Source organism: Hemibagrus wyckioides, linkage group LG07 (assembly GCF_019097595.1).
Source record: "Hemibagrus wyckioides isolate EC202008001 linkage group LG07, SWU_Hwy_1.0, whole genome shotgun sequence".
NCBI classification, from domain to species: Eukaryota; Metazoa; Chordata; class Actinopteri; order Siluriformes; family Bagridae; genus Hemibagrus; species Hemibagrus wyckioides.
Window position 1 is genome coordinate 18,483,512 of NC_080716.1, and position 15,803 is coordinate 18,499,314.

Here is a 15,803-nt window from a genome sequence, read left to right on the forward strand (position 1 = left end):
AGCCCCTGCAAAGAGACAACCATAAACCTCATGATCAGCTTCAGTGACGTGATGACAAAATTCATTTAAAAAAGTTCAGCTTAAATACTGTCATGTCATATTTGTGCGTGTTTGTTTGTTGTGTGCAAGAGAGGTTTTGTCTCTGTGTGTGTGTGTGTGTGTGTCTTAAATGTGGCCTTTATTAATAATGAAGAACTTCAGAAAGGTTGCAGTCAACAGGAAATGAGTTCTGCACTCAGTGGGATTTCTTTCTGTGACATTTAGTGATCGCAGTTCCTCCATGCATTTCTTGACCACCCACTAACCCGACGAGTGCCGCTAATGATGCACCCCACTGCCATAAGCGTGTAGTGGGAACAATGTACACATGGCTCTGTGCTGGTGTGCCTTAAAGTGTATATGAAAACCCTTTGTGTGTTTGTCATTTGGCACACCAATATAGAGCGTTTAAAAATGCAGGGTGTCATCACGGCATGATGGCCTTTAATACTTCATTAACCTTCCTCTTCACTATATCAGTATCCTCTTCCTCCCCATGCTCCACAGTGGTACTTCCCAATATCTGGTGAATGTCATTTCCTCTGTCACCTGGGGGTCTCATTAATGTCAGCAACTGGAGCAGTGTAAATAGATCAGCTAATAGATCACACATTTGGAGACTGGTAAGTGCTAACATGGGAATATCGAATATACTGACAATATATTTACAAATTTGTTAAAATAAAGTGTTCAGTCAGTAAGGAAGAGAAGGAATATTTTCAAGAAGAGCTGAACAACTATAGAAAATGAAAGATGAAGATTTGAAGATAAGTACTGAGAAATTATTGTCCAGTGCTGTTCACCAGATTAAGTGTGATTTCATTCATTTCTTCATTCATTATTGGACTTTCAGTTCACTGAACGCTCTTTCAAAAGTGCTTGGGCTTACTGAAGAAGAATGATTGTTCTTTTATGGTTGAAAACATTCTTCAACTTTTTAATGCCTTAAGGTCTGTCCCATGTTTTCTTCTGAAATGCCATGTCAGTCTGAGATCAGTTCATCATTAATATGCATATTTAAAATATTCAGCATAAAAAAATGAAATATAACCACATAATGTCTTTTATATAAGTACATGTATAAATTAGCACAGCACGTTACTAGTGTTTGTGGCAGTATTCTAAGCTTGTTCCTAAATCTCACTGTAAAAAGCTTTGCAATGAACTTGCTAATAAGATTAATGTTGTCTTACATTCATAAAGAAGCTCTTTGCATTATGTTCTTCACTGCAATAGACTTTACTCAAGTCATCAATGCACTGAACAAAGAACAATAGCTGAATGCTATTCTCTCCAAATTCTCGCTGAATGCTTCTCCCAAATGCTTCCTCTAATCCATATACACTACACAGGGTATGAAACAATGGCTTCTGCTCTCTATTGAGTGCATGTATATCCAGTGAGATGCCAGTTAGTGTTCATGTTAGCTTGGAAGTAAGTATATTGGTTCTAAATCTGATGTGTCTGATTAGGGCGGTCAAGGCTCTTTGATGCATGTGGGGAGTGAAGACTGGCCCGTGTGATCCGATCCAACAGATGAGCTACTGTTGCTCAAATTGCTGAAGAAGTTTATTCTGGTTCTGATAGAAAGGTGTCAGAATACACAGTGCATGATGGGTCAGGGCTGTTTTGGGAGCAAAAGGGGGACCAACACAATATTACACAGGTGGTCATAATGGTACGGTTGGTTGGTATATATATATATATTTAGCTTGAAAGTAAATATCTTGATTCAAAATCTGATGTGTCTGATTAGAAGACCTTTCATACTGAAATACCGATCTGAAAAGTTGAAATTGTTCATCGTTGGAGTTTGTTATGGGATTTTACTGACACCATGTGGTTGTGATCATGTATTACACTGAAAGTCAAATATACTGAACTGAGCTCTTTGCAGGTGAGACGTTAAGATGATTGAGATTGTCTAACACTGACCAAAATCATGACAGAACAGCTTGTCATGTTGCTGTTAAAGCAGGAAGTTCTCTGTCCTGAAGATTCTCCTGTGTGTTACCAGGTTGCTTCACATTACAGCTTGACCTTGATTTTCACAAAGGAAAGCAACATGAAATCTCCTTAATGAAAACTTCAGAAACAATTATTCATATATAAATGTGAACACACATTAGCAGAAGGACACATTTTGACTGACATGGCAGATTTCCGTTTAATAATGTCACTATATCTTTCTCTGAAAAGCACCTCCTTGTCATTAGTTGTCCTCTTTCCAAAGGTTCTGAGTTACTATACCTTCAGTTTACTTCCTGCAAATAAAGTATATAATGTAATCATAGTCATTGTTTAATCATGAGGTCTTGCCATCCTTAGTGTCTGAGTATTTACTGCTTTATATTTCTTTAATCTATTCTACTCAGATCTCCTAAGGCTCCAGGTCCCACATTCTGATCTAAACATGTTCCAGTTTTACATAGATGCCTAGAGCAAAGGACATATTTCTTTGATAGCAGTCTATGAATTTTCTAAACAAATAATGAAAAGTTACGGAAATGAGTTCAACACAAATTAGCAATGAGAATGGCATATAAAACAGATCAACTATCCTGTTCATTTTTGTTTATATATATACTGTATTTAAAATACAGTATTGAATTTAAAATAATTATCTTCTTTATAAAGTAAAACCTACCTTTTTTTCAAGTAGAAAATGGTGTAAAGGGAAATTTGTTCACTCTTAACTATGCACCATCATATTGTTGTAACATCAGGTGTGTGTATATCAGAAAACTTAGTGTTGGACCAAGGCCAGGAAGAAGTGAAGAAGATAATGACCTCAGCCATCTGAACAATGGTCTGTTCTCAATGGTCTGTAAATAAGGAGGAGCTTCTTCCCATAGGACATTCAAGCCCTCAACCAGGACAACACCTAGAGCTTGGACTTTTCTTGCCTTGTCTGTACAACACCCACTACCTCAACCAGACTTTTAGCAGAGCACACTTTTGCATATATGCACTAAAACTGCTAAAATATTGTACACATACACTTTATTCCTACTATATTCATATCACCATATTCACATCTGTTCTGTATAGCTAACTCAATTTTTTTTTTATTTTACTGTTAAATTCCGTTTTATTTTATTTTTTAAAACTCTTTTAATTGATATTCAATTCCTATTCTGTTTCTTTCCCCATTTGACTACAGACCTACAGTCATTACAAGCAATTTAAGTTCTGAGATGAATGGCTGCTCCATTGTACTTTTCCATGCCAATGGTCGGGTTTTTCCACAACTGATTGCAGCCTTAACTCTGTATACTGTGGTTATCATTCATGTGCTTTGACCCTAGCCTTGCCTTTTGATTGCTGTTTGGATTCATCCTTTTTTTTTTTTAAATATACAGCAATGTGCTTTCCCAAATCAAAAAAACAAATTCGATTGCTCAGACACACAAACACACGCTCTATATGACTTGTATTAAAATGGCTTTTAAGATTGTCTTATATAAAAACAGAATTTATTTTCAGTCAGGTTTAACTCTTACTTCCACAAAGAGGTCTCTAGAGTGGCCTGCTAATATGACCACCATGGACTACACATCCCAACACCCACAGAGATTATCACCTTCTCACTCACCTGACTTCACACAGTACATAAGGACTCCACAGAGTAGAGAGTTTCACACTCATGCTGTGAATTAATCACTCAGTGTGGCCATTTCTGACATTACCAAGCATTTATTTATATATTGCTTATTTGATTTTGATTCTTATTTTGTCCCTGGATTTTGCTCTTGGTATTTTGTCCTGTTACAGTGGTTTGCTCAGTGATTTTGATCTTTTGCCTGTTTGTAGATTATGACCTTGCTTCACAATTTGTCAACAGGAAATTTGTTTGCCAGTGTGTTGCAAAACAAACTCTCACATCATTTGTATCTGCTTCTGCCTACGTTTACCTTCACAGAAATAGAAAAAAACAATATATGTGTAAAAAAAATTGAACTATTAAATGTATATAGCTTTACCAGTGTGTCATTGAGCTTTGGATTCTTCTGCACATGGGTCCTCAACACCTTCACAAGTCCTGCTTATTTAGCCTTTTTTAAATTTTATTTAGTCTTTAAATAGACAAAAAATCTCAGGATTGGGCAAATAAATTAGCTTTTAGGCACCCTATAATATGTAGATGATGACCTTTCAGGTAACGCTAGAATTGCTAATTTGCTTTAAAGCATTTCAAAATGATTTTGCTAACTGTGCTGGGGCACCAGGACTCTTTCTTATCACTCTTTTGATGAAATCAGGGTGAATAATTACAATGCTTTTATTCTGTTGGGGGATGAAAGATTGCAATGCTGATGGGGGCAAGTATGGAGAGGCGTCCTAAGCCCTCCTCCATGTCCACAGTTTGTTGATGTTGTTGAGGTCTAGACCTGTGTTTTAAAAGTGACTGAGTGTTTCAGGGTATATTTGTGAAAGTCCTCATGTTCATCACATCCATCACATCCTAAGAGATCACACAGTGCCTTACATAAGTATTCACCTCTTTACATGTTGTACTGCTACACCCTGGAGTTTAAATGTACTCAAGTGACATTACAGATAACTAAATGACAAAAAAAAAAAATAACCTGTAATGTGGAAGTACATGAATTAATATGGGTTAAATATAAATCATTTACAAAAGTTGAAATGATGTAAATATTCACCCTGATACTGTGAACAGTTTGTTCTTGTGCCACCAGGTGCCATCTGAAGACACACAATTAGTTAAATAGTGTCCGTCAGTATGCAATTAAAATGTCATGTGACCTCAATAGAAATATGCATGTGGTTGGAAGACTCCTGCAGTGGTTAGAAAAGGTTATATCCTAAACAAAGAAGATCTAGCGGAGCATCATTAAATTCATTATTTAAAAATGGACAAAATATACAGAACAGTGACTCTGCATAGAGGAGGCTGCCCAACAAAGTCAAAAAGTGAAAGCTAACTATGGCAACAAAATGATATTTCAATGTATAAAATATATTCTAAAGGGTTGCACATAATGCACATTACTAAAATGAGATAATATATACTTATCAAACTTTATGTTGTTTTATGTAGCACCAGGGTCCTAGAGAAAATTTGTTTCATCTCACTATGTACTGCGTCAGCTTTACAAGCTTCTTGACTTGACTTGACTTGTTGAAAACTGCATACAGACAGTAAGCCAAGGATTAAACCTTGTAGCTGTAAGGCAGAAACTCAACCCACTGCTCCACTGTGCTACCCACATTCAGAATAATAGATTCTGGCTCCAGTATCTTAAACAGATAAGTCAGTTTATCACATCTGTTAGCCAACATTGCAAGACGAACTCCCTGCTGAAAGATACCTCATTTTCATTCTTTAGGTAGGTAGCAATATTTTTTTTATCAGGTAAACTGAATCAAGACCCCAGGCAGAGAGACATGGGGATTTTATCAGGCAAATGAAGCAATGCTGTTCTGAACTGAAGGGCTGTTCAGAGGGAAGACTATAGATGAAACAGCTCTTATCTATGCTATTTCGGAGCTTTGTGTAATCACAGCACTCGTAAACACTTGTAATGATAACACATTTACGTTTAAAGCTCCAATAAAAGATTTGTCAAGATGTGTTTATTTACATTGGATTCATGAGACCTACTAATTGATAATTTACTAAAAAATGTGCTAGCTCTCTGAACTTCTGAGTACAGATTCCTAGGCATAATATACTTGTAAATGTGCATATTGTAAATAAGATTTACGTGAATAAAAACATTTTTAAATGGTCTATCTATGTGTTGTAGGCTTGGACATTTGAACATATCATTTAAAAATGAAGTAATGAAAGGAAATTTATGCATCCAAGTGAATTCCCATGTTCCAGGTATAAAAATTTCTACTTTCTACAAAGCTTCAAACTTCATATTTATTAAAGTATACACATAAAATAGGCACCACATGCTATTTAACTATTTAACTAATCATGAGAGCTTTGACCTTTCACTTTTAACAAGGGTTTTTTATCATTAAAAAAGTGCTCACATTTACTTGTTTTCTTGCCAAGTAGTAATATCAGGTTCATCAGCTTGTGACAGTGATGCCACTTGTGCAGCCTAAAAAACGCCCCTGCTATATCACACTCGTCCTCTCACCATGTCATGTGTTTGAGGAAGTGAATGCAGTGTTGCTGAGCATTTTTGTTAATCTCCTTCTTGTTAAAACTGAAATATCAGAGTGTCCTGAGCCACACTGTAGAGGACAATACTGTTTGATTCTTCTAATCTTTTCCTCCATGTTGGATTGCTTTTTTAAACAAGACGCCTAGCCTATTGCGTAACTTGGCATATAAAAGGATCCTGTTGCTGCAGAATAAATCAATATGAAACAGTTTAATAAAACGATAGCATGTGGAAATGTGAATGGTGAGATGTTTGTTTTTGGTGAGGTCTGAAGGAGTTAAATGCTCAACATGAACACCATTGATGCTTAAATTGTTTGAGCAACTACAACAGACACTTCCAGCACCAAAAAAAGGAATATTTCTTTGCCTTGTTGCAGTGGCAGGAACAAAAGACTACATTAAGCAGTCTTGTGCATGAGGAAAGTGCTTTCACTGTGTTAGAGCTGGCAGCAGGTATAGTCAAATGTAGGAGCCGATAACAGACATGGCTGGACAAATGCCTAATCCATTTTATAGTATATCCACCCATGTGAGAAGCTGGGCTATTCCACAATGTACCAATTTCACTGATGAGACCTAATATGAGGTTAGGATTGATTTGTACTTTCAACTACTGTCTGGAGTAACAAATGTAAAAAACCCTAAGCAGTCTTTGATTGGTATGGGTTACACATGATGACTTTGCTATTAGTACTCAGCAAGGAAATGAGAAAACCTCAGTAGTTAGCACTGTTTCCTTTCAGTCATAAAACCACAGTTACATACGTTACCTTCTGATGTGTTTTGGACTTTTACAATTGCAGTAGTACATTAGAGTACAGTACACTCAGAACTGAAACAATGGTAATAAATTCTGATTATTTTTAACCCATTTTCTTCATGACCTATACCCTAGATATGCCACCATAACAAACAGTCATGTAGACTGCAGAGAACAAAAACGTGACTTTAGACCTTTGGATAGTTACACATATTAACTTGGAAGACACTGTGAACCTGCTTGTAAACCACACACACAGATGTGAATGGTAACATTAACCGTTTGCTTGCTGGAGTAAAGTTATAAAATTGTTACGTAATCATAGGCAATGCAGTAAGGTGTTTAGATCCTAACTTAAATAAATTATATATAGTTATTTTTTTCAGTGTAAGTGGAAACAGTAGTTTAGGCTTTGCAGCTAGGCCTCAAAAATCACCAGGTGCTTGTCATAGGTGCTTGTCAATAGTCTGCATACATTTCCCTCACTAATAGACCATAGGTGTTATAGTCATACAATAAAATGATCATGACCTGGATTTGATCTGCTATCTCCTTGATATTCATGATCACGTTTCTTTAGATAAATTCTCTAGCAAACTCCAGCACAGCAACTGGTGCATATACTGCATACTGAGAACATGTGACACTTCATTTGCACTCAGTTCATTACCAAATATTCATAATAGATCTGGCAATTTGTTGCATATAGTTTGTTTATTCGTAAATTTGAATAGTATTTTAATTATTAGACTATCATATTAATAGGCTAAACTATTAGAAAAACATTTTAAATATGATTAAAATGACTATTTTCTTTAGTTAAATTGAATAAAATGAGGAACAGTTCAATGGGGGTGAATACTTATTCAAGGAACTGTATCTGCTTTTACTCGATATGTTACAAACTGAGCTTCAAGTTTGTTTTAGGTTAATATTAGTATGTTATTATTTTGTTCTGTTTTGAAATGGTGTCCCACATTGGCATATAGTATGCTACTGCTGCCCTAGTTCCTTCTCACTATTGTATCTCTCACGCCCTCAATCTTTAAATCCTGCCGCTCTTTGCTCTCTGAGTCAAACTGGCTGTGATTGGCTGCTAGGAATGGGGGCATGCTCTTGTTGCATAATAAGCAGCCTCAGGATGAATAGAGAGTGAGAGAGAGAGAGAGTAGGCTGAATGTTGTATTCAAACAGGACAGGGCCTGATGTTCTTGTTTACTGTCTGCTGAAACAGCAACACTTTCTGTGTGTGTGTATGAGTGTGTGTGGTCTGGGCAAATAGAAGCTTCATCAGTGTATCACCTCTACGTCACAATCAGCTGAGATCAAGACTGACCAAAGCTTCTTTTTCCGCCTCAATCATCCGTTTGTGACCTGAAAACTGCTCACTGCAGGTAAATTCAGGTGAGTGTTCAGTCTCAGACTTGTCTCTGGATCTGTTCAGACTTGTAGAGTGGTACATTTAGCGGATTATGTGTTATATGTGAATGTTTATACCTTCCACACTCCAGGGAATCAGGGTTTATTAACTTTGTTCTAATGCGTGACTGTTTGCACTAGGCATGCAGCTGTGGATCAGCTGGACTGCATATTTTCTGTTGACATAGTCCTGTGTTTGAACTTCTTAACTGTTTATTTAGATGTTCATTTGCTCACATGACATACCATGCCAGTGTGTGTGCATGTAGGATTCTTTTTTTGTATACTTGTGTATACCTGAATGTGCATGTACATGTGACAGAGAAAGGTACATGTACTGTTTGTACTGTGTGTGCGTGTGTGTGTGTGTGTGTGTGTGTGTGCATGTAGATCGCTCCAGGACCTTTGATGTTGCTGTGTTTGTTTGGCACAAAGGCTTAAGGTTTAAGCAATATGAGCTCAGTAGTCAGGTTTGATCGCTCTGATACATGTATCAGTTAGTAGCAAGTACTATTAGTGTGTATAATGTACTTAGAGTGCATCTACTACCTGAAATGGGAATCTTTGTTAATTACGGCTTTTACTATAATTACGGAGTGATTAGATGTTTGCATTTAAACTTATTTTAATTTACAAGCACTTTACAACCATTTAAGGTTCGCATGCTTAGAGAAAACACACCTACATAAGGATATAAGCACTTAAAAGTAATAAAGCACTGGCATAGACTGGCAAAATGACTATCGCTTACATCATTAGTAAATCCAGAGGGCTGATAAAAAAAAAAAAGCCCTGTTTTCAGACTTCATGTTGGTTTTGATTAATATTTACATGAGGCACTAGTTCCAAAACACACAAATCAGTGACATGTATCATTTGACAAATATAAATTCATTGATTAAATTAAATTATTGTTATCTATTATTTTTGAAACCAAGAAATAACTGTATATGCAGTATTGACTGAGGCTGAATCCTTCTAGCCCAGGCTGTAGATTTATGCAGTCTAGTCAAGTGTTCACACTTGGTGTAGTCAATAAATAATTTACGTCTGCATGGCTAACATGTCTCTATATTGTCTGTAGTGTGTGAATGTGTGTGTGACTGTGTGTGAGATGTGCATTGTGATGCTTTGAACCATGTATAGAATGGAATAGGCTCCAGGCTCCCTGTGTAGGTTAAGTGGTATAGAAAATAGATGGCTGTATGAATGGCTGGCTGGCTGGCTGGATGGATGGCTGGCTGGCTGGCTGGCTCACTGGATGGATGGCTGGCTGGATGGCTGGCTGGCTGGCTGGCTGGCTGGATGGATGGATGGATGGATGGATGGCTGGATGGATGGCTGGATGGCTGGCTGGCTGGCTGGCTGGATGGCTGGCTGGCTGGCTGGATGGCTGGCTGGCTGGATGGATGGATGGCTGGCTGGATGGATGGATGGCTGGCTGGCTGGATGGATGGATGGCTGGCTGGCTGGCTGGCTGGATGGATGGATGGATGGATGGATGGATGGCTGGCTGGCTGGCTGGCTGGCTGGCTGGCTGGATGGATGGATGGATGGCTGTCTGGCTGGCTGGCTGGATGGATGGATGGATGGATGGATGGATGGATGGATGGATGGATGGATGGCTGGCTGGCTGGCTGGCTGGCTGGCTGGCTGGATGGCTGGCTGGCTGGCTGAATGGCTGGCTGGCTGACACATCCATAGCATATCTCATGAGCAGTGATTGAGAAAGCATACGAGAACAGATTAAACATGAATGAATTAGATGTACACTAGATATAAATAGACTAAACAAGAATATCCAAACTACAGGAAGGGACATCAGTATCATAAGTTTCTTGAATGTATTCCTAAATGTATGTGTTTTGTTCTGTAATTTTGTTAGAGAACAAATGTTGTGACCAGTCATCAATGATGATGTTTGATTTTTGTTCGAAATGTGATTTTTACTGCAATAGTACAAAGCACAAATGAGTCTTGTAGACTTGTAAATGTCCTGGATACAGCTACACGTGTGATACAGTCATATATCTGATAGACATGTTTATAAAATAACAGGCTGTTTCTAATATTATCAATAACATTAATATTATCAATAATGTTAAGGCAATGTAAAATAATTTCCCTACTTTGTTATTTTAATGAATATAAAGAATGAGGGATGATTAATTTTCAGGCTACAACAAATTAAAGTCATGATTCATGTTTTGGCAATGGCAGAAAGTATGGAGCTGTTTTGAGCTGACAAACACAATGCTGTGAGCTCTGCATGTACAAAGTTCCTGCCCCAGATTTTGCTGCACTCCCTTATTCCAACCAACCCTAGAACTGTTTCCCACAGTCAGAAAATGGAAAGCCTCTTAATTGAAAAAAAAAAATAAATAAATAAATAAAAAAAGACCAGCAAACTGTAAACCATTTGATTAAAGCCTTTTAATCATTTGGTTAATTTTGTCAGGCATTTTATGAACATAACCATCACTTTAAAACAAATATTTGGCTTATTTGTTGGACTTCCATAAATTACTTTATTTCTTGAAAGCTAGGCAGAGCCTAAATAAATAAATAAATAACACTCCCAGCTATTTGACATCTGTCCCAGCTGTCCATGTTGACTTACAAGGCTAATGCTAAAATGTTAGCACTGGATGTTAACTCACACAACCTGCTTGGGTGACTTCCTATGTGGTCTAATGGAGCTGTGTTTGTCCCACTGATGACACAGAGCCACAGTGCGCAGTTAAAAAGACAAACAGGGAAGCACTAGCAAGTCAAATGGAAAGATGTTGGCAGCAGGATAAACCAAGAGAAACCATCTGTGAAATGACAGGATTGTAGACAAGAAGGCTTGGGTTTAAAAGCTGAGTGAATTTTACAGAAACCTCACGCGATGAGACAGAGACTGATGCAGATGATGCTGATAATATAGTACTAACTCATTTCCCACTGTAAACTTCCTTGTCAGGAAAATATGTCTGTATATATGTGAATTCGAGGTACATCTTGAAATATTTCTCCTGGCTTAATTTCAGGGGTGAACAGAATTGGGGGAAAAAACAACTACAACTTTATTATATCTCCAAAAAGACTGCAATTTCAGTTCAGTTCAGAAAAATTTATAATTTTCAGAACTATAGTGTATATGGTGAATAAACATCAATACTTTGTAATATGTGTAGGGTTTTTTTTATGTGAAATTTTTTTTTTAAAAGATAAAATAACTATATAATAAATAAAATTAACTTTAGTCTAGAACTAAGCTTAATTCTCGTCTGAAAGGCCAGTCCTCTGATTAGTATAAATTAGCATCACATATTATTTCATTAGTAAGATGATTTCTTTTCAAAATCAGCCATTAATCAAGATGTTAAAGATTCTGTTCAAAAGTCCCAGGTCTTAGTAAATCACTAATCCCTGTTTGTCTCTCATTTATTTATGACCTGTTACTCCAGAGTGGAATGCGGGATGATAACTGCTTTTAATTTACCCAAGAGAGCGCAGGGATGAGTGCTGACTTGCAAAAGGTCTCATTGACTAACAAAGAAAGGGAATAGTCGTAAAGTCTTTGTTTGAAGAAGTGTTTAATCCGAGGACAAGGTACAGGGTGCTTGGGCAAATGCGTCTCTTCTTTTTCCTGGGAAAGTGTGTAGGTGAGAAAGAGCCAGAATTAGACGACTAAGGAGGAACAGCAGTCTGTATTTTTGGGAGATAATGAGATAGTAGTTTGTAGCAGCTCACATATTACAAGCCCACAAGACAAAAACAATTCACTTTTGAGCTCAGAATAACCTCCATCTCCCACTTAATTAACTGACTGAAACTCGTTCTGCCGTAACAGGTTTTTTTTTTAAGCAATAGACTCGATTACTGCGAAGAATTATCCTAGATTACACTTCATATCTATTACCTAATTCTTTAGTGTAGTGATTATGCTGGAATTCATGTGTTGCGTAGATTAGGAGTGAGTGACAGTGTATTGTTCTGTGTTAATCAGTGCTTTGTTTGCTGATCTCTTATTGATCACTACACTCGGACTGCCTGGGATTAGCTGATCTGATCAAAGATAATTCGTAGACATCGGTTCAAAATGCACATGCACACACAGCGTACGTCATTCTCAGACTTAAGCATACAGAGAGTGACATGAACGGAGGTGAACTGTGTGTGAGACAGATCAATCATGTTTGTGTTAACTTTTAGCTGGTATCTGAACTGCACGTAACTTTTAGATTTCTGCTTATTATTCAGGTGCTGAACTCAAAGCCATTCTGAAAATGAGTTACAAGCTCATACAGAAAAACATCATTTAATTTTAAAACCGATTGTGTATTCAGGAATGGAAGTATTTAAAGTGTTTAAATGCAGACTGTTTTAATGTCCAGTATTCTAGTACAATAAGAGTTGTTTTAATGGCCATGTGGCTGCCATTGAACCAATTGTGTCTGTATAAGCCTGCTCCTGGTCCTAACATGTGGGAAGAAAAACAGGAATGCAGTGTTCCTTGTTAGTTAACACGAGCTAAAATTAACCTAGCTCACATTGTGAATTTAATTGTCAGCATACTAGTTCACACATTTGCCTCACACCAAGGTTGAGGGTTTGATTCCTGTCTCTACCATGCATTTGTATGTTTTTATTGTGCACAAGATTTCTCCCCAAGTACGAACACATATAGGCTGATTGGGATCTTTAATCTGTATTTGGTGTGAGTGTGCACTGTGATGAATTGGCACCCAGTCCAGGGTGTCCCCTGCCTTGTGTTCTGAGTCCTCCAGGCTCCCGCTGACCCTGGGTAGGATAATGGATGGATGGATCTAAAAATACTCTAGGAATATCAGATATATTTCAGAATGAGTGAGAAATCCTAATCGACAGATCCCATGCCATGCTTGCCACTCGGGCTGTCTCCTGTAAACCATGGCTAGTTTTTTGAACCAGTATCCAAAAAAAGATACTTAACAAGGTGTTTTTACCAACAAACCCTGCATATTTCTTGATACTGTTTTTATTTGAAAATCCCAGGAAATCAGCAGTTTCTGAAATACTCAAACCACACCATGAATTGTACCTGAGATCACATTTTTGATGTGAACATTAACGTTGTATCTGCATGATTTTAAGCATTGTGCTGCAACCACATGATTGGCTGAGTGAATAATTGCATGAAGGTGTACTGGTATTAAAGTTAAATTGTCTTGCTGATGCTGGTTAGATGTGTGTGCCATATGGAATGTATAATTTTATGTTGTTTACTTGATGATATGTGAAAAATGGCATGTGTATGAAAATAGTTCAGCCTTAAATATAATGAAGGTACCTAGCATGCTGAATGTTAGCTAGCTAATCTGGGCCTGAGTCTGTGGATCTGTGGATTGTTTAGATACAGCTACCCTTATATGAAGAGTATTAAAAAATAATATTAGAAGATATGTAAGATAATATAGAAGATATGTAAGATTAAAATCTCTGTGTAGTAGTTAAAGTTAGCTAGCTAATTCAGACTAACATAGAACCATTAGGCCTCATTTTTTGTAAGTATGTTTTTCTTTCTTATTTCCACTAAAGATGAATTTTATACTATTTGCTTCCCAAAAACTGCTCTATTGTATACTATATGACTTGTGATGCTTTGGGTTGGTCAGTAGGTCCATACATTCCCCTTAATTCCTTTATGAAGTGCCACTTTAATTTAAGAATGTAAAAAACATCACATTACAGGAAGGATATGTGAAGAATAATAGCATGAGAATATGGTTTTGTGAACCCTGACTTACTTGAACCAGATTTTATATCACGACATAAAGGTTAATAGGCAGAAAAAAAGGACACATTGACGTTTTTGAGTAGCTTGCCCTTTCTTATCATTAAGCACAGCAATTATAGCTGCACTGAAGACAGGAACAGGGCTTGGTCTTCTCTGTTGAAAAGCTAATAAGGTTTCTTGTGTGACTGTGCTGAGACATGGCTTCAGCTTCATTAACCACATTACGTGTGCAGTGTAAAAGAAGACAGCATGCTCAGGCAAGTCTTAACGTTTTTGCTTGTACATGCGTATGCATGTCTGACCTTGCGAATATTGCACTAGAACGCAATGTATCTCATCAATGTCATACAGAATTGCAGGACATAGCTACATTATCAGAAAAATAAATGAACATACAAACGTTCTCATTAGGAAAGTACAAAGTCAGGGTGTGTGTGCAATGTGAACAGTGTGTGTGTGGAAGCCGTAAGATCTCTGTGAGGGTTTAGTTAGTAATCCTTTTAATATGTTTTTCAGATATTAACATATTTTTCGACATTGTCGAAATGATTTATTTTCATAAGGGTTTAAATAATTTGTAAGTGATTTCTGCCAAATGTACAATACACAACAGGATTATATTACGTATAAATTATGTAGCTGTCATTTTTCAAATTTCTTTAAAAACTGTCATTTAATTCATTTCATACATTTTTAATGCTACATTTTGCATGAATCATGCAAGATAAGTTTTCTTGTCAATGCTAAATTTCATATTTCTGAAATGCAAGGAAAAACTGGCCGTCTGTTTAATATTTTCTTCATATGAAGCTGCTTTATAAAAGGATACAGTGCTTTTCTTTAATTGGTCTTGGCTACCAAAGTTGTTGAGCTGGTTATAGTGTATTAATGTGTACATAGTGTTTGTTACCTGAATATAAGGTTCTATTATATTGTATGTCTTAAACCAAAAGTTGTTTGTGTTAATATGGTTCATAATTCAGTATGATGCTTAATTACCAATATAATCTTTAAACCTAGGTGTGTGATCAATATTACTACTATTTTTACCCTGAGAGGAAAAAAAGCAGTTTAAAGTTTAATATTTCTGTAGCGCAGTACTCCCTAGAACCATAAGATGGCAGCAAGCACACACCAACTGTAGCATAAGTCGAGGGCAATTCTAGGGCAATAAGGACTCTAACGGTGGATAGTCTAAACAATGTTGAACGAAATAGGAGAATATGGCATCACTTAACTGTTGTCATAAAACTTAGTGGGTCATTAGTTTAATCTTGAGCATTTATGTAAGTAATATTGTCCAGTAATTTTGTTCAATATTGCCCTTGTCCCAGGTACTTCTATGGACCATGACCCATCTCTCAGATCATTTAGTTTTATATTTCATTCTGTCTTATTGAAGCTATGGAAATGGATGATCTGTTCTTATCTATTCCCCCAACCTCTCTCTCTCTCTCTCTCAGGATGGTGTTGTATCCTGGAGTGGTGAGGTATGGCTTTCGTATGCTCTCTATCCGGCGAGTGTACTTGCTATCACGCTCTGCCCACACCTCACCTCAGAGCCTTGAGTACCGGCCAATCAAAAAAGTTATGGTAGCCAACAGAGGTGAGGCTATTTGACACAAGCTTTCACCTATTAATATTTATTTTTATGTAACAGTAGATCAGAC

At 37.0% G+C, this 15,803-nt stretch overlaps 2 protein-coding genes across 6 annotated transcripts in view; both read left to right on the forward strand.

The window, feature by feature from the left end:
* The window catches only part of rwdd (RWD domain containing 4), a 269,519-nt gene that overhangs the window by 186,760 nt on the left and 66,956 nt on the right, over positions 1-15,803 (forward strand). The window lies entirely within an intron of this gene.
* The window catches only part of pcxb (pyruvate carboxylase b), a 222,481-nt gene continuing 211,928 nt past the window's right edge, over positions 5,251-15,803 (forward strand). Inside the window, exons 1-4 of one of the 4 annotated variants that reach the window (XM_058394274.1) lie at positions 5,272-5,393; positions 5,814-5,893; positions 8,211-8,354; positions 15,597-15,739. In XM_058394274.1, coding sequence (XP_058250257.1) covers positions 15,598-15,739 — 142 coding nt within the window. In that variant the 5' untranslated portion in view covers positions 5,272-5,393; positions 5,814-5,893; positions 8,211-8,354; position 15,597. Of the gene's footprint in view, positions 5,394-5,813; positions 5,894-7,793; positions 8,355-15,596; positions 15,740-15,803 lie in introns of those variants that run through there. The other 3 variants (XM_058394276.1, XM_058394275.1, XM_058394272.1) reach the window with 3 other exon arrangements.